The 19,527-nt window shown below is 41.3% G+C and overlaps 1 protein-coding gene across 1 annotated transcript in view; it reads right to left on the reverse strand.

The window, feature by feature from the left end:
- Positions 1-7,596: 7,596 nt before the first annotated feature.
- LOC131069063 (uncharacterized) overlaps positions 7,597-19,527 on the reverse strand; it is a 72,124-nt gene continuing 60,193 nt past the window's right edge. The window contains exons 5-6 of the mRNA XM_059210046.1: positions 15,372-15,798; positions 7,597-9,520 (exon numbers count right to left, since the gene is read on the reverse strand). Of these exons, the coding sequence (XP_059066029.1) occupies positions 7,839-9,520; positions 15,372-15,798 (2,109 nt within the window). The 3' untranslated portion in view covers positions 7,597-7,838. The remainder of the gene's footprint in view (positions 9,521-15,371; positions 15,799-19,527) is intronic.

Raw genomic sequence — 19,527 nt, forward strand, 5'->3', positions numbered from 1 at the left:
ATAACGACATCATATCAATAAAACATCATTATTAAGTATTATTAATCATAACAGTAAAGTATCATTAAAACATTATCATCATAAAATAACTAACCATCATCATTGTCACTAAAACACACAATATCATCTATCATTATTAAAAGTTAATCAAAAGGTATCTGACATAATAAATAAATCTAACTAAGGTCTAATTCGAGTCGTGACATTTTCCCTTTCAACGAGTGTCATAAAGGTGTGATCTTTGAATGGAAAGCTTTTGTAAGGGGCTGCTGTCTCAGGGAGACCAGTATGCTTCTGGGGTTATAAGTCCCTTGTTATTCTCAGCAAGTGGAAGTTGTGGTGACGGACATATGTTTATTGCCAAGCTTCAGATGTGTGAGAACTGGACGAAAAACTTATATAGGGGGAAGCAGAGTACCCCGACCGTTCACGAGAGAACGTATCTACATTGTGCTTTACTTTCCACAGGCGAAGGTTCATGGTGGAGAAATCCAAGGAGGACCAAAACAGCATTCCAGCGAGCAAAGGTGTTCAGAGCGATTGCAGAGCAGCGGTGAAGTAGGAGCAGCAGCAGAGTAGCAGAGTGACTTGGAGTCCCCGTTTAGGGAGGGGGCCTGGGTCTTGTACTGGGTAAGCCGTCGCGGGCTCACGAGAGAGTTAGTGGTGCGCCACGTTGAGTTCCAAAGGAGACAGGGTCTTTGTGGATCAGGAGTTTACGTGAGAAGCTACAGCCAGGGGCGAGGTGCAGTGGTGTTTGTACCGGTGTTTCAAGAGTGGACGTTGATCCAGGGGCGGGAACTTGTAATCGAGTGTTGGGGAAGTACTCGGGGTAGTGACCAACGATATAGTTGGAATTGTTTGTAGACCGGGCCAGGGGCCATTCTTCAGATCAATAAAGCTATCTTATTGCCCCAACATTGTGTTATTGTGTAAAGATTCCGCTGTGCAAGTTTGTACGTGTTGTGCAAGTGTGTGTGTGCAGGTTCTGGAGCTTGGGAGTGCTTACAGGCGTAGTCCGAGTTCTTGGAAGTGCTTGGATCTCACAGACAAGTACCGAAAAGATCGTCGGTGCCGCACAGGAAAACCTAGCCCCGTGACAGTTGGTATCAGAGCACAAGGTTTTGATACCCCAAGCTAGCACACTAAAAGGGAGTTCAGTTTACAGCAGTCATGCCGAAGTCAAGAGCGGGGGAGTCTGACAAGGAGTCAGAGGGGGAGCAGGACTCGCCCCATATTCATGTCACTGAGAGGTCCAAGACAAAGGAGCGACTTCTTGAAGTGAGAAACCGTTTGGAGGCTTTCGAAGAGATGGAGCTGCCGGCGCGCGCGGAGGCCGCCGAGGTAAGACTGGACGTTGCTGAAGGTGAGATCAAGGATCTCTAGGTCCTGTATGGACATGAACAGCAAGAATGAGTTAGACTCGAAGACGAGTTGAAGAAGGCTCTTCGGGAGATCGAGTTTGTCAAGAGTTGTGTTTCTCAAGCAGGGATTACCAAGGGTGCAAGAGTGACACCACCTGAAAAGTATGAGGGTGATCGAGACGACAAGATCATGGAGAATTTCTTCTTTGACATGGGTCGGTACCTGAAATCCATGAGGGGATTGACGGATGAAGAAAAGGTGGAGACGGCCACAGGATTCCTCACTGGAGCAGCAAAGCTTTGGTGGAGGACCAGACTTCAGGATATGGAGGCTGGTAGGTCGGTAGTCAAGGTAGACACATGGGATGAGTTGCGGGACGCACTCAAGGAGCAGTTCAAGCCAGAGAATGCAGGTTGGACCTCCTTCAAATAGCTTTCAGACCTGAAGCAAACAGGGAAGATCCGAGATTATATCAAAGCTTTCCGGGTCCTTATGTTGGAATTTCCAAATATGGATCAAGATTTCAAGTTGTACCACTTCTTGAAGGGTCTGGCACCGTGGGCTCAGAACGAGCTACAGAAGCTGAAGGTTCCAAATGTCGAGGAGGCCATTTCAGTCGCGGATTGACTGGTTGACTACAAGGATTTGCCGAAGGCACCGGGTGCATCGGGTGGATCCTATCCGCCGAAGAAAGACAAGAAGCAGTTCCAACCTAAGGACGATGGAAAGTCTAAGGGAAAGGGGGACTCTTCTAGTAGCAAACAGAGCGGGACAGGGAAGTCCTCATCTAGTAAAGGTTCCAACAAAGGTTCGAGAGACGTCGTGTCAAAGACTAACAAGAGAGGGCGTGGGTGCTTCATCTGTGGAGGCTCAGATCATTGGGCAAGAGAATGTCCGCAGCGACAGAGGTTGAACTCTACACAGGTGACAGCAGAACAGGATGGTCAGATTGCAGCGATGGGTGTGATCCAGCGTTTGGGTGCAGTCAATGCCACCGAGCAGCCTAGGGCAACGGCTGCCGAACCTGAGAACCGCAACAAGTTGTGTTACGTGGAGGCCCAGTTGAGTGGGAAGTACACAGTGGCTATGGTGGATACAGGAGCTACTCACAACTTTATCTCAGTCGGGAGAGCTAGAGATCTGGGGTTAAAGGTGCAAGCAGATGCATGCTCTTTCAAGGCGGTGAATTCCCCGTTCAAAAAGATACATGGTATTGTCCGGGACATACCACTGAAAGTCGGCTCGTGGCAAGGTCGCATGGATCTAACAGTGATCGAAATGGATGATTTCGAGTTGATTTTGGGTCAAGAGTTTTTGAAGATCGGCAAGGTTACGGTGATACCTCACCTAGATTCGTTGGTGTTTTTAGATCCGAAGCAGATGGGCTTGGTGAAGATGATAGAGAGGCAACAGTCTGGGAAGGCTCCGATGATTTCAGCATTGGGAATGAAAAAGGCGGCCAAGAAGCATGGTAAGGAACCGATGTTTTTGGCAGGGCTACTTGGAGGTTGGGATGAACTTGAAGATGTGCAGGAGACACCCATTCCACCTGAAGTAGAGGAAGTCATTCTGGAGTTTGAGGACACTATGCCAGTCAAGCTACCCGCTCAACTCCCAGAGAGGAGAACTGTAGATCATAAGATTGAATTGGTACCAGGGGCGAAACCACCAGCACAGGCTCCGTACAGGTTATCTGGTCCCGAGATGGTAGAACTGAAGAGGCAGTTGGAGGAGCTGCTTGAGGCAGGTTACATTAGGCCATCCCGTTCTCCGTATGGGGCGCCCGTGTTGTTCCAGAAGAAGAAAGATGGAACATTGAGGTTATGTATCGACTTCAGGGCCCTGAACAAGTTGACCATCAAAAATAAGTATCCCCTTCCTCTTATTGCTGATTGTTTCGACCGATTGTCTGGGGCAAAGGTCTTCAGTAAGCTTGATCTTAAGCAGGGCTACTATCAAGTGAGGATTGCAGTGGGAGACGAGGAGAAGGTTGCATGTGTGACCAGGTATGGGTCATACGAGTTCATGGTGATGTCGTTTGGGCTATGCAATGCACCCGCGACATTTTGTACACTCATGAACGATGTGTTCCGACCTCTGTTGGATAAGTCTGTGGTGGTGTATCTGGACGATATACTAGTCTACAGTAAGAACATGGAGGAGCACAAGCAACACTTGGCAGAAGTATTTCAGTTGCTCTGGGAGAACAAGCTTTTTGTCAAGAAGGAGAAATGTGTGTTTGCTCAGGAAGAGGTGCACTTCTTGGGGCATATCATTGGAAAAGGTTTCATTCGTCCAGATCCAAAGAAACTAAGAGCAATCTGGGATTGGGAACCCTTGCAGAATATTCATGAAGTGAGGTCGTTTCTTGGTTTGGCGAATTACTATAGGAGGTTTGTTGAAGGGTTTTCTAGATGTGCAGTGCCCTTAACAGAACTTCTAAAAAAGGACCGAAAGTGGAAGTGGTCAGACAAGTGTCAGACGGCCTTTGAGACACTCAAGGAGAGACTCACGTCAGCGCCAGTGTTGGCATTGCCTGATTTCACGAGGCCATTCGAGGTTCAAAGCGATGCTTCGGACTTTGCAGTCGGAGGGGTGTTGATGCAGGATGGACATCCAGTGGCTTATGAGTCAAGAAAGTTGCAGGATAGGGAGAGGAATTACCCTGCCCATGAGAAGGAGATGACCGGGATCATTCATTGTCTTCGGACTTGGAGGCACTATCTCTTGGGAACGCGGTTTGTGGCGAAGACAGACAATGTTTCCTCAACGTATTTTAAGACTCAGGCGAAGCTCACTCCAAAGCAAGCCAGGTGGCAAGAGTTCTTAGCAGAATTTGATTTTGAGATCCTCTACAACCCAGGAAAGAAGAATGTTGTAGCGGATGCTCTAAGTAGGAAGGGACAGTTAGCTGCTATTGAAGAGGACCAGGAGGCATAGCCCGGGGCTAGTCGAGTGGAACTATCTAGCGAGGTGTTGGAGTCTATCAAGGAGGGGTACCTGATGGATCTTCAGGCGGCGGAGCTGTATAAACAGGCTAAGGAGGGTAGGACTCGGAAGTTCAGCATCAAGGATGGGTTGTTGTTGTTCACACAGGATCGAGTTTACCTTCCGAAGTGGAAGAATGTGAGGAGGGAAGTTCTCAACGAATGTCATGATAGTCTGTGGGCAGGCCATCTAGGACAGAAGAGAACCCTTGCGTTGGTTGAGAGAGGCTTCTACTGGCAGAACATGAGGAAAGATGTGGATGAGTATGTCAGGAGCTGTCTCATATGTCAACAGGATAAGGCGGTAACTAAATCTCCGGGAGGTTTGTTGCAGCCCTTACCCGTGCCAGTAAGACCGTGGGCAAGCGTGAGTATGGATTTCATCACAGGGTTGCCGGAAGTGGACAGGTACAGTAGTATCATGGTCGTGGTTGACAGGTTCTCGAAGTATGCTGTTTTTGTACCGTGCAAGGCACCGTGCAGAGCTGAGGACGTTGCCGACTACTTTTTCAGGAATGTTGTGAAGTATTGGGGTGTTCCGTTGAGTATCATTAGTGATAGGGATGCCCGCTTTACCAGCAATTTCTGGAAGGAGATGTTCAAGCTAATAGGGACAAAGTTGCTCATGTCGACGAGTCATCACCCGGAGACAGATGGACAGACCGAAAGGATTAATGGGGTCCTGGAGGACTATCTGAGGCACTTTGTTTGGTCGGACCAATCCAACTGGCCAAAGTTGTTGGACCCAGCGCAGTTTAGCTACAACATGCAGAAGAGTGCATCGAGTCAGTATTCACCTTTTGAATTGGCTACAAGTCAGCAGCCACTGACTCCTCATACTGTTTTGAGTGGATATGTCGGGGACTGTCCGGATGCAAAAGATAGGTTGAAGGAGTGGCAAGATCAAGTGGATCATGCGAGGCATAACCTGGTCAAGGCCGCGGAAAGAATGAAGCATTATGCAGACTCAGGGAGGAGCAATGTGGAGTTCAATGTTGGTGACAAGGTCTTTCTCAGGATGGACCCAATTCAGTTTAAGACACCCAAGGGGTTGAGTGCATCACTTGGTCGCAGGTTTGACGGACCATTCACAATCACAGGGCGGATTGGGAAAGTTGCATACAAGCTGAAGTTACCGACGCATCTTAGAGTCCACAATGTTTTCCATGTCAGCCAACTCCGTCCGTATCATCAGGATAAAGAGGACAACAGCAGGAACATACCAACCCGAGGACCAGCATTTGTCAAGGACAGGCCGGGACTAGATGTGGAGGAAGTGATCGCTGTAAAGGAGAGAGGATTTGGAAACAGGAAGTGGAAGGAGTTCTTAGTTCATTGGCAGGGCCAGTCCCGAGAGGAGGCGACTTGGGAGAAGGCTGAGAACCTCTGGAAATATGAAGCCAAGGTTTTGGAGTTCTTGGAGAGGAACTCCAGTCTCCCCTTCTAAGTGTAAACAAAGTTGGGGGCCTCTGCAGCATAAGTCTGGGACTATGTTGCCGGCGTCGAGGACGTCGCCTATTTTAAGTGGGGGAGGATGTAAGGGGCTGCTGTCTCAGGGAGACCAGTATGCTTCTGGGGTTATAAGTCCCTTGTTATTCTCAGCAGGTGGAAGTTGTGGTGACGGACATATGTTTATTGCCAAGCTTCAGATGTGTGAGAACTGGACGAAAAACTTATATAGGGGGAAGCAGAGTACCCTGACCGTTCACGAGAGAACATATCTACATTGTGCTTTACTTTCCACAGGCGAAGGTTCATGGTGGAGAAATCCAAGGAGGACCAAAACAGCATTCCAGCGAGCAAAGGTGTTCAGAGCGATTGCAGAGCAGAGGTGAAGTAGGAGCAGCAGCAGAGTAGCAGAGTGACTTGGAGTCCCCGTTTAGGGAGGGGGCCTGGGTCTTGTACTGGGTAAGCCATCGCGGGCTCACAAGAGAGTCAGTGGTGCGCCGGGTTGAGTTCCAAAGGAGATAGGGTCTTTGTGGATCAGGAGTTTACGTGAGAAGCTACAGCCAGGGGCGAGGTGCAGTGGTGTTTGTACCGGTGTTTCAAGAGTGGACATTGATCCAGGGGCGGGAACTTGTAATCGAGTGCTGGGGAAGTACTCGGGGTAGTGACCAACGATATAGTTGGAATTGTTTGTAGACCGGGCCAGGGGCCATTCTTCAGATCAATAAAGCTATCTTATTGCCCCAACATTGTGTTATTGTGTAAAGATTCCGCTGTACAAGTTTGTACGTGTTGTGCAAGTGTGTGTGTGCAGGTTCTGGAGCTTGGGAGTGCTTACAGGCGTAGTCCGAGTTCTTGGAAGTGCTTGGATCTCACAGACAAGTACCGAAAAGATCGTCGGTGCCGCACGGGAAAACCTAGCCCCGTGACAGCTTTATCCATCAAATTTCACTAAAATCTATTGCAACTCCAATATTCCTCTATAAATTATCATAGCTCTTCTACGCCCCTTGCTGCATCACAAATCATCCTCTTCAATGTTTGGAAGATCCGGATGGCAGGCATACATCCCCTAATAGTTTAGAGTGCATTGACCAGAGTACCGTGGAAACTATCATCTTAACACTCTGTCCCCTTACTGATGTTACCCCCATACAAAGATATGAAGGTCCAACTGTATGTCATTGTATCAGGAGTGATCTTCTTACAAGTATTTCATCAACATGCTCAGTTGCTTCTTTAACACTTTGAATTTCACAAAGGCCATCAATAAAAAGGTTGTAAGTTACCACAGTTGCCACCCATACCTGATAGTCTGTGTCTCCAGAAAGGAGTTCTGCATTTTGAACTTTGCCAATTTAAAAGGGATGGGGAAATGGGGTTCAAGGTTTCCTTGACAGGAGACTATTAAGAGTTTTCTAGACATGCAGGAAATAGTAAATTTTGACTATTGTCTTAAAAATAATTACATATTATTCGACTTTTGTGAAGTGCAAAGATATATTCTATACAGATTTATATATGGTTAATATGCAACGAACTAAGTTCAACTGGACAACAACCACAATTGGGGTATTCTTTCAGGTTTTAACAGGTGAAATCATTCAATGGGGACACAAAATATAAGATATGCACTATGCAGCAGCAAACCTATGAAACAAAAGAGATTGATACAACGGAAGTCTATCTCCATTAAGTGCTCTAGTGACAGATCAAAAAAAAATTATTATATTGAAATGGTTGCCAGGTAATAGATTAGTTTTTTATAATATGACTTCCTGATTTGGACAGTTATTTATATCAGGCTAGAAATGGCCGAAGAATCACTGGTTCCTTGAGAAACTGATTTAAGAATGTGACTGAGCTTGACTATTCCATTTCTGGCACTGTTAAAAGAGCCGGGATAGGAGCCCTTTGCTTCCATTTCTCTCATAAGCTGCATTGCTTGGTCAGACTTCCCCTCCCTTGAAAGCCTCTTCACCAGCACAAGATAAGTCTTACTATCTGGAGTACAATCCTTGGCAAGCATACAATATATGAACTTCAGAGCAACATCAAGGTTGCCATCCTTACAGAGGGAAAATTTGATACTATGAGTATAATCATCAGGTAGGTGCCCCTTGCTAGTGAATTCATTAAAAAGCTCAATGGTTGCTTCTGCTCTTCCCTCCTTGTGCATTGCGCGGATGTAAATATATCTGGAGCACAACCTTTCACAGCCATTTCGTCCAGAAGCTTTCTTGTATCTTGGGACCTCCCCATAATGCATAGACCTAAAATTACAGTATTATATGTAACAGCATCAGGCTCAATGCCCTCTCTTACCATCTTTTCAAGCAGGTTTGTTGCCTTGTCTAGGTCTCTTGCTCTGCAAAACCCACTGATTACTGCATTGAAAATCTTAGTATCTGGATAACGCCCATTTTCACTCCTGGCAAGCATATGATATATGTACTTCAGAGGAGCGTTGTGGTTGCCATCCTTGCAGATGAAAAATATGATTCTGTGAGTATGATCATCAGGCGTGTACCCCTTGCTAGTAAGCTCATTAAATAGTTCCATAGCTTCGTCTATTCTTCCCTCCTTATGCATTGCACAGAGCAAACTGCTATATGTAAATATATCTGGAGAACAACATTTCACAGCCATTCCATCCAGAAGCCTTCTTGCCTCTTGGGACTTCCCCACAACGCAAAGACCTAAAATTACAGTATTATATGTTACAACATTAGGCTCTATGCCCTCTCTTACCATCTTCTCAAGTAGATCTCTTGCCTTGTCTAGCTCTTTTGTTCTACACAACCCACTGACTATTGCAGTAAAAGTCACGGTATCTGGAGAAAGCCCGTGTCCGCGCATCTCTTCTAGAAGTTTAAAAGCGTCCTCCATTCTTCCTTGCTTACAGAACCCATTGATTATAGTAGTGAACGTCACAGTATCTGGAGAGAGCCCACTTCCACGCATCCTCTCCAAAAGTTCAACAGCCTCCACCATTTTCCCTTTCTTGCAGAACCCATTAATTATTGCATTGAAAGTGACGATATTTGGGTAGAGCCCGCTTCCATACATCTCCTCCAGAAGTTTGGCAGCCTCATCCACCCAGCCCTGCTTGCATAACCCATTGATAATTGCACTGAAAGTCACAATATTGGGGCAGAGCTCGTTTCCACGCAGATCCTCTAGAAGTTTGGCAGCCTCATCCATCTTGCCCTTGTTGCAGAATCCATGGATTAGCGTAGCGTAATTCACAGCATTAGGAGTGCACCCGTTTGATTTCATCTCCTTGAATAACTTCAAGGCCTCTTCTATCATATCCTTCTGAACAAACCCAGCCATAAGATTATTATATGTAGCTCCATCGGGGACCAAACCCAAGTCGAACAACATCTGTTTCAACAAACTCAATGCAGAAGCCATGTTTCCAACCTTACAATGGGCTTTGATCAATGTATTGAAGGTTTTGACATCTGGTTGGATCCCAGCAGACCTCATTTGTGAATATAGTGATTCCAGCATCGTAAACTTGTTTTCATACACAAGAAAATTGAGCAACATGTTGTAGATTTTGGTTGTGGGTGGGAATCGTTTTACCTCCATTTCGTTAAGGACTCCAAGGGCCTGGTCGACCATGTGCACTTTGCCGTAGCCCATAATGATGCTGCAGAAGGCTTCCTCTGTTGGTTCACTCAATAAGCTCAAAACATCCCGCATCTGCTCCAAATGCCCTGCATAACCCAGGCGATGAATGAGTAATTCACAGAGTGAAAGGTGGGGAGTGTACTCATTTTGGGCTATAGCTCGTTGAAGGATTGTGAAGACCTTCAAAGAGTCCCTTTCTTTCTTCAGGGAGTGGAACAACTCAATTGGGGTGTAATTTGTCGGCAGCTGGCGCACTGCACCGCTGTTTGCATTTGGTGATAAAGATGATTGGGGACTGAGTTCAAAGCTCCAAGTCGGGGAAAATTTCAAGGACTTCCAATGGAAATTCTGAGGCGCGGGATGCGGTTTAGTGGAGGAATGAATAAATGGCAGGGCGGCAGAAGCCATCGCCCCAGATACACTTATTCTTCCTTCCACACTTTAACCACACCTGTAACAAGGAATTTGGTTCTGTAGATCTTGTTATCCTGAGAATCTGCTTATTCACCACAAGGTATGTTACCTATTATAATTATCAGATGATCTTTGTTCTTCGTTCATCGTGTTGGCAACTAGGCTACCTTATTTATACTTGATTTTTAGTAATATGTTGAGTTGTTTTTTAACTATTTGGTAAATGTAAAATAAAACTGGTATATTTATATTTAAAAAAATTATGTAAAAAAAAATAAAAATTAAATTGAGTTTTTTTAGTTATAATATTGTTAAAAAAATAATTTTAAATTGAGTTTTTAAGTTATAATATTGTTAAAAAAAATCATGTTGCAACAAATAACATTCATACATTTATTTCATATGATCTTTTTCCAATACAACTAGGAAGAGAAGAAAATAACAAATGACATACACATTATTTATACATAAAAGCAAGTGCATTATTTAATAATAAAAATCAACAAAGAAGAATCAAAAATTGTATGCATGTTCAAATTCATATCAATCTTCATGATACAATCTATGAGTTCCTAACAAAGCTTCAATTTGATGACCATATAGATATATTTGCAATTTTTATTTTTATTTTGCTATTAAAAACTACTTTGGTGGATTGTATCTTACACACAAAAATCAAACCTCTCCAAATTCAAATGAAATAATATATATTATATTATACAATAGGTTTTGAATCTCATGTCTTATATTATCAATGAAAAACTCAACCAATGCCTCACCAGATAATATATGTACATTGAGAAGTTCTCCAAAGAACTTTAATATGGTAAAGTGGTGCATTATTAGGAATAAAACAAGTGGGAGGAATGCCAATTTATTATTTAATATTTTAAAAAAATATATAGTTTTTATTAATATTGATAAAATAATATATTTTTTAATATTGATAAAATATTTACAATTTAAAAGTAAGAAATTTCAGCCCATTAATGGGCTTTCACGGGTTAATTTGAAGCATAATGGTGAGATGATATCAAGTTGGATCCCCCTAGAACCCGGTTGGGTCAAAATAAATTTTGACAGTGCAGCCCGGGGCAACCAAGGCCCCTCAAGCGTAGGATGTGTTGGCATAGATAATAAGGATACAATATTAGCAAAAGGTAAGCAACGCCTCCCACTAGGGACAAACAAAGAAGCTGAAGTGAAGGCGACTCTAATGGCTATTCAATTGGCGACAAGAATCGAGGTGTCCAAAATAGACCTAGAAGGGGATTCTCAAATTATTATTCAAGCTATTATAAGGGGTGGAGCTCAGAATTGGAAGATTGACCGTGAAATTCAAGAGATGAAGGAAACATTAACATATTTCCATAGTTTCAAAGTATCCCATGTTCGAAGGGAAGGTGATATGGATGCAAACATGTGTGTGAACCAGGCTTTGACCTCCAAGTTGGTGAAGTGAAGTTTGAAGTGGAATAATACATATGTTCATATATTTGAAACTTAAATCTTAAGCGAATATTTGAATTGCACTTTATGCCTGTTGGCTTGTCCGAGGGTGGTAGGTGGGTGCGACATTGAGCTTTAATAGCTCTACATGGAGGCGATACGATGTGCTTTCTTAGAAAATCAAAATTCAACATATCTCGATGCATATCTTGGCGGATATGTTTTTTGGCAAAGAGGAGTTGTTTAGTTTGGCAATGTGGTGGTCGCTTTTAGCAAAGTACCTGATGCAGACGCATTAATGGTGACTAGCAGGTCACACAAGTTCACCACTCTAGCTAATCGAGCCTCATTAATCTCTTGTGTGATGCTTATCATTTTCATATTGGCTTCCTCATCAAGCAAAAGAGACTTAAGCAATTTAAAGTGTGATAGAGACACAAAGTTCGACGTTTTAAGGTAGTGGTGTTGAGGAGTGTTGCAAAGTTTGAATTCTGGATTCACATGGAGCCCAACTTTTCCCTGCAGGCAGTTAGACCAATGGTGGCCTTCTGAGGCTAGATTTCAAACAAAAGACTATCTAATCTCTTTCGTTTTGAACAGCAAGAGTTTTTAACGTGAATCAAGATTGTGTTAGGGGAAGAATACTTAAAGGTGCAATAAAAATGTCGCACGAATGCAGATATCACTTCCATGTTCATAGCATGGTGTTTTGAATTGGTCAGCTTGGAGAAGGTGAAATGGATAGTTACAAACTATGTGAAGGAGGAGTGGTGTGGGGGGTTAGAGATATTTCTAAGGTTGTCACGAGACGGGAGTGGCTTTGTGTGCTTGAATGGGGTTTGGATCCATTTGAGTGGATTTTGTCCTCCCTTCAAACCCTACCTCCTCTAGAGCTTTGATAGTAACAAGGAGGTTCGAAGGGCATCAATGCAAATTGGGATGCATGGGATTCAAGAGTACCTTCGGGCATGGGAGAGGCAAAACATTCGCAGGGAGTTGGAGAAATGGGGCCCTAGTGATCAAAAGTCGACGGATGAAGGCTCAACTTCATCTTCCAAAAGAAAGAGAGGGCGGTCGAGAGGCTCAAGGAAGAGATCAGTGAAGCACAATCTTTGGATTGGCTTCCCACCATAGGGAAACGACGACCTGGATGATTTGGAAGACCCACAAGATGATGAGCCAAAGAGTGAAGGGAGAAGCAACGAACTTGCAATAGTAAGTGGATCTTATTTTTTTCCCATTCAAGCTTGTTTTTTGTGATATTACTATGTAAATCAATAAAGACTGTGAACTATGCAGTAGATTAGGTGATAGGTAGTCCTTTAATGATGCTTTGATCCAAATACTTTATCTTGATGGTTTTGGATTCAGTAAATGGCTTATAAAACTGTGTTGGAATCAAGGAACACTGGAGAGGGGGGCTGAATTAGTGTTCTACTAGTTATCAGATTTTCTACTTTAACTTTAAACCACCGGAATCATAAGCATGAAACTAAAATGTAGAAACTCAAAACAACCAACCACAAAATTATAACACCAAGATTTTTACATGGAAATCCAAATGGGAAAAACCACGGTGGGATTTAAACCCATAATTTTATTCCACTATGGGCAATAGTAAAACAATATTACATGAGGAGGAATGCACAAGCATTCAAGCACACTGGCTAGAGCTCACTGCTCAATTACAATAAGGGCTACAACCCCAGAAGGCTCACTACCTTACTGATCAATTACAGAGATGAAATACAATGAAAGAACTCCAAAATAACATCTAACAATGCCTGGATGAGTTCTAGTTAAGTGCCAAATCTCTGACTATATCTGCTTTGCAACCCTGCTCTGTTTCCTATCTCAGTCACCTACCGGATCAAGAATGCACACGTGAAATTGTGCCAAAATAGATTCTCGATCACCACTCACTCGCATATCAATCATACCACACACCAAAAAGATCTTCTGCACCGATCTTATATATCTGTAATCACAAAATAATCATTTATCAAGTTGGCCTAATGATGTAACGTGTAATCATGAGTTGGCTTGACCGAATAACCAAAGACAAATGCAGATCACCAAATTGAGGATAAAATGATGTCTCTATGTTGGCCCAATCATCCCATGCACGATTCATAACACTGCAACCACCAAAAATCTTATGGACCAAAATTGCTCTGCTCAACCTGAAATACCGGTTAACTGGCTACCGGATGACATCTGCTTCCAGATATCAAGATCTGTGAGTACCGAATAGAAATCTCAAGAAGAGTTTCCATCAATGACAACCCTAAACCACTAATCAAGCATCAATATCCACTAGATGAGTGTTAATTGCCAACAATATCCCCCTTTGGCATTGATGGCAACACTCATGAAAAATGACTAAGTGTTGAAACTTGTACACCAGATCAAAATTGCTAAGGCTCCCCCTTAGACAAAGAATTTTTAAACCTGTAACATGCTCTCTACATTGCACTCTTCTATTGTACATTTTTTCACCTTTACTCTCCCCCTTTGACAACAATGCCAAAGATGGGGTGTTGTCCAAAACTTATACACAGAGATGTCTACCAGAGACTTTACAAGTAGTGAGAACTTTAGTGGCTAATATTCACCAATTGGCTATTTTTTGAAATTTGAGAATCAAATTTGGCTAATAATTTCAACTTTTAAGGTGACCCAAATCGCCACATTTTTACAAATTTTTATTTTAATGTTATTTAAATCATGAGAGAATTTATTTTATTAATTTTTTTTTTAACTTTAATATTTGCCATAATATTTGATACATGATTAGATCAGACTCGCCAACATTTTATAATTTATGATAGAAATCCAAATTATTTCACCAATAATATATCATAATTATTAGTTACTTTAGGGTTATATCAACAATCTTTTGTTTCCACCATTGATTTAAAATATATCTAATGACCTTCATTGTATTCCATGAGGTAAAATGTACCTACAAGTTGTAATGTTCATGGGGTTTGGAATTGCTTTTGAATTGTTGACTTCAATGAAAACCAATGGTCTAAAAGCAATTTTTGGCCCCATGAGTATTACAAATTGTTTGTGAATTTTATTTCACAAAATAGAAAGAGGGCTATTAGATTATTTTAAGTTAATGGTAGAAACCAAATAAAGTATAGTCTAACCATTAAACTCATTAATGATTTCAACCTTCATGCCTTTACTTTTTAATAAAATATTATTTTTAAATAAAAGGAAATGCGATAGTAATTAATACATACAATGATTATTTTCCAAGATTCGCCAATATTTTGTACCAAAAATATTGATATAAATAAATTCGCCAATAAAATTAATTTTTTTTTTATAAAAAGGAAAGATTCGTGAACAAACATTATTATTATTTTTAGAAAAAAATAAATATTCGCCAAGATTTTATAGAATTTTTTGAGAGGGGGTTTCTTAAAGTTATCACTGTTTACAAGTACTTGAAGATATCAGCAAAAATGGTCTTCAAAAATCCTAGGTGAGTATCCCACCCACTCTTCAAGTTATCCAAAATTGTAATGAATGCACTGAAAACATATGCATGAATCTCCTCATCCTTTAGTTCAAATGGAACAGGTTGTCCTATATCCTTCATACAGTCAACCTTATTGCTCAACATGGTGTCCAACTAAGGGGCAATCAAATTCCAGAGTTCACCAACTCTCCTAAAAATTTTGTCCTTATTTGCATTAAGGCTCGAGATCTGATCATTGAGAGCCATTATCTTCCCTTCTACACTGCTGGTTAGGGATACATTAGGATCAAAAGACAGTGAAATACCAACAAGTTTACCTTAGCAAACACTTATTTTCTTGTCTATATCTACTATGAACTTTGGCAAAATGAGACAAGACATATATTTTACCACCTTCAGCCAATGCATCTGAAATAGTCTGTAGACCTTTATTCAATCTTACTAGATATAATCTTCTATCATTTTTTGGAATGTCTGCATTCTTACCTCCTTGAATCTATCCAATACTCGCTTAGTGGTAGACTTCTCTAAAGAATCAAAATTAGTATTTACATTGTTAATCAATTGTAATAATTTACCGAAGGGGCTAGGATTGGGATCTAGCTGCACACTCGAAACCACCTTCTGCAACACATCAACAGACATCAAAATAAGCTTTTTGTCTTTAGATTCTAATTTGACCAGATCTTGACTGGCTTGAGCATGTACAACTACTACAAGCATTAGCTTTTCAGCAGGAGACATATGTCCAAGAGATAGAGGACCATCAAGATTGATAGAGATTTGGGGTAGGATCCTTGTGACTAGAGGAGTGTCAATTGCTAGATCAACAACTCCCTTCCCTTTATCTACCTCTGCATCTTTCACCTTTGACTTCTCAAACTCCTTCACCTCAACATCATTCCCTTTATCCTGTGCACCAGTGTTTCCACTTGGTGCAGTATCATCCTTTTGAATCTCGAGAACTTGTCCAACATCATCTACTACCAAAGGATTTGCATTGATCTCAGCATCAAGTGATATATTACCTTTATCTTCCAGATGCTCCTCAGTCTAAGTTTCTTCCTTTAGATCACCGAAGACACCTTCCTTTACTTCTAGATGGAAAGTCGAAACTGCATCATTGTACAAGGGATTGTTCTTCATGATTTTTCTCTAGATATCTTCAGTCTCCTTCCTCACCTCTTCAACCCTACCAATCATCAACCTGTTGACCCTGTTTCTACTTCTAAATTCCTTCTTATTTGCTTCCTCAATGAACCTTTTGGATTCATCTTGGGAGATATAGGTGCAAACATTAATAAATTCTCTTTCTTTCATTTCCTTACTTGTTTTTCTAGCAGTCAGTCTCCTCGCATCAATAAGGGTGTATAGATCTTTAGGGATGCTCCGTTCCAACTCAATCAATGTTTTGCTAAAGTTATGTAAATATAAAATAACTGCTTCCTCAATTTTTCTCTGATCTGCCTCATCTATATTTTCATAATATGCTCCAATATTTTTCAAATTTCCATCAACAATTATCTCATCAATCAATTGATTTGTTGTTAATGAAAGAACAAATGTATATTTACCTTGCTAGTCATCAGATTCAAGATCTTTCTCAAGCTGAGTTCTAGTTGGCCTTCCTCTCTTGGGTCTTCTAGTAAGGATAGGTTCAGATTTATATTTCTTTCTCTGCTCCACACCACCGGACTGAGGTTTCCTCACAACTCTGACAAACTCTCCCTTCTTCTTAGCCTTTTTTGCCTCTTCATCTTATTCGATCTCAGATTCTACCGGAGATACAACAACATAGGTTCATTTAGGCTTCTCCTTTGTCTTCAAAATTCCCTTTCTGGATGAGCTCTATCCTGATGATGGTACTACTGGAGTAGGGGTAGACTTGGTCTCTTTTGGCTTGGCTTTAGAGGGAACCAGTTTGGCCTTAGGCTTCTTGGTTTCCTCCTTAGCTTCCATCTGAGCATATTTCTCCCTTTTTTGCTTCACCTCCTCTTGGGTAAATCCCATCTGCATTGCCACTTCCTAAGCCATCTTAGATACTTTCCTCTTCCTAGCAAGTGCAGTGAACTGCTTGTGCAACTCTATGTCCTTTTCCTTGAAAGTGTCAAATATTCCTTCTTTCTTATCAACCGACTGACTCAACATATGTTGAGAATAGGCATCAAGGGTAGCAACTCATAACCCATTGGAAGAATCCACACAATCCTTGGCTCAATGACTTCCATTAGACATTGGTCTTTATCAATTATGAAGCAAAAATATTTCTCATACTTCTCCACGATCTCCTTTGGGATTCTTTCTCTACTCTTCATTGTGGCTTGAAAAGTTTTGAAATAACCCCATAGAGTGGATATCCTCATTGTGCCATCACCAATCCCCATAATCCCTTCCTTGATTAGCATAGCAACTGGCTTGTCATAGGCCCATTGGACCTTTCCTTGAACACCAAGGATTTAATTAATGAAATATAAAGCCAAACAGATAATAAGGGTGCCAAAATTAAAGGTGTGTTTCTTGTCTTGTTTAATTTTCTTCAAATTGCTCAGTAACTCATTCAAGAGAACCGTACATAAGTCATACCTCTTATCTTCCTTCAGCATCTGATAGGCAGAGTATATTGTTGTACTGGAGACAAAGTTTTGTTTGCTTCATTGGTATACTTTATATCCAACCACCATTGATGAAAACTTGACATCATGCTCTAGAATGTCATTGATTGTCATAGCACTACTGTCAAATTGAGAACCAGTGGTTGCAATTACAATGTTCTTTGATATTTTCCTTAAGCTAGGAACTTCACTGGATGCGCTCAGACAAGTCAAGGCCTGGATTGCTTTCTTAGTGATCTTGTAAGACTTTTCCAACCACATAAATTCATTGTGAATTATGCTAAGTATGAACCAGATCCATTCTTTCTCATCAAATGTCGAAAAGTGAATGAACTGAGAAAAACCCTTGACCTACAAATGCTGATATTCTGGCTCAAGATTCCCCAAGTTGTCCGCCAGATGATTGTTGTACAAGGTCAACATGTCAATGATTTTGAGTTCATCAAGATCACAATGGATATATGCCCTAATGTCCTCATTATGAAGAATGTCGTAGGGTACAGAGGAAAATGATCCTTTCGAGTCATCCTCGATTGATTTGAAAGGGTGTTTCTTGAAAACAGGTCGAGCCCTATCCTTGATTTCCACAACCAGTAGGGTAGCAATTCCTGATACTGATGCCATTGAGAACTTAGGGTTTTCAAAAAAATTGATAGCTTGAAACGGATAAATACCTCAATTTGCAATCGAGAACATAAATTTGCTTTAGATCGTTGTTTAGATCACCAAATTACTTTGTTGTAATGCTCTGCACTTTTTATTGATCACATTATGAGAAATAAAGGTTTGAAATGCCCTTTTTAACCCTTGAAAACCTAATTCTACATTGTAATAAATGTTGCAACCAGTTACCTTGATTTTTCATGGAGTCACTTACTGGAGCATCAAATCTTCACTAAATCTTTTGAATAACATCTGCATATATGATTTAAGCCTTCTGCAACCTTCCAGAATCGATTGCAGATCTCTGAAGAGGGGGTTCTTAGAATCTGCATGAAAAGTTCCCCCTAAGGCAAAAATCCATAGTTATCGGATGAAGATCCTACACCGAATTCAGGTGCAGATCCATTTTATGCCTTGGATTTATCTTTTCTAACTCACATCTTCTCATGCTTGTCTTTGATCTCTTCTACCTTTTCCTTAACTTTCTCATATGCTTTGTTCTTGTCCACCAGAGCACTCTTGTTCACATTTTTGCTTCTACAATATTTTATAATGTGACCAATTTTATTGCATGCATGGCAAACAACATTCTGCATAGGTCTGAAGTTCATCTGGTTTGGTCTCAACCTGCACTAGTTAGAGATATGTCCAAACATCCCACAAGCATAGCATCTCTTGTTTGGAAAATTATTCATTACTGCTCTACACATGTTTGACTTGTGACCAAAATTATTGCATATGAAACACTGACCGATAAAGGTGGGACCATTGTTCACATTATTCATTCCATTATTCACCCTACTTCTGCATTGATTCACCATATGACCAAATTTATTGCAAGTAAAGCATCTACCATTGAATTTATCAGCATTATGTTGTCTTATCAGAGGATTCTTGTTCTTAGGCTTTGCATTGCTTTGTCCAAATCCAGAGGATTCTCCTTTCTCAAATCCAAGTCCTCACATGTCCCTTCCATGTATCTAACTTTGTATCATCTCATTAAGCCTTGATGAGCTAGCATTGAATTTGTCTTTGTAATCATTTGCAGTAGCAAGTTCATCTCTTAGGGCCACAATTTGTCTTTCAAGTTCCTGACCATTATTCCTTGATTGTGTCAACTCAATCTTCAATTGATCATTCTCATAGGTAAACATGCAACATTCATCTACTCTTTCCTTCAATGATTGAGTCAAATTCTCTTCATTCTTCTTCCGGTCCTCAATCTCCTTAGTCATCCTCATCACAATGAATTGCATCTCATTCTTCAATGCAACATTCTCTCTCTCAAGTTTGTCGACTTTGTCCTGATTCTCCATGCATTGATCTTCTTTCTCCTTCATCTTGTCCATCATCTCTTTCCTCTTGTCTCTTGTAGAGTTCACTTGATCCTTTAAGTCATTAATGAAGTCTTCAGCTGCATTTAGGTTTCTCTTTAAGGTACCGATCTCATTTCTTACTG

This window comes from Cryptomeria japonica, chromosome 1 (assembly GCF_030272615.1).
Source record: "Cryptomeria japonica chromosome 1, Sugi_1.0, whole genome shotgun sequence".
In the NCBI taxonomy this organism is placed as follows: Eukaryota; Viridiplantae; Streptophyta; class Pinopsida; order Cupressales; family Cupressaceae; genus Cryptomeria; species Cryptomeria japonica.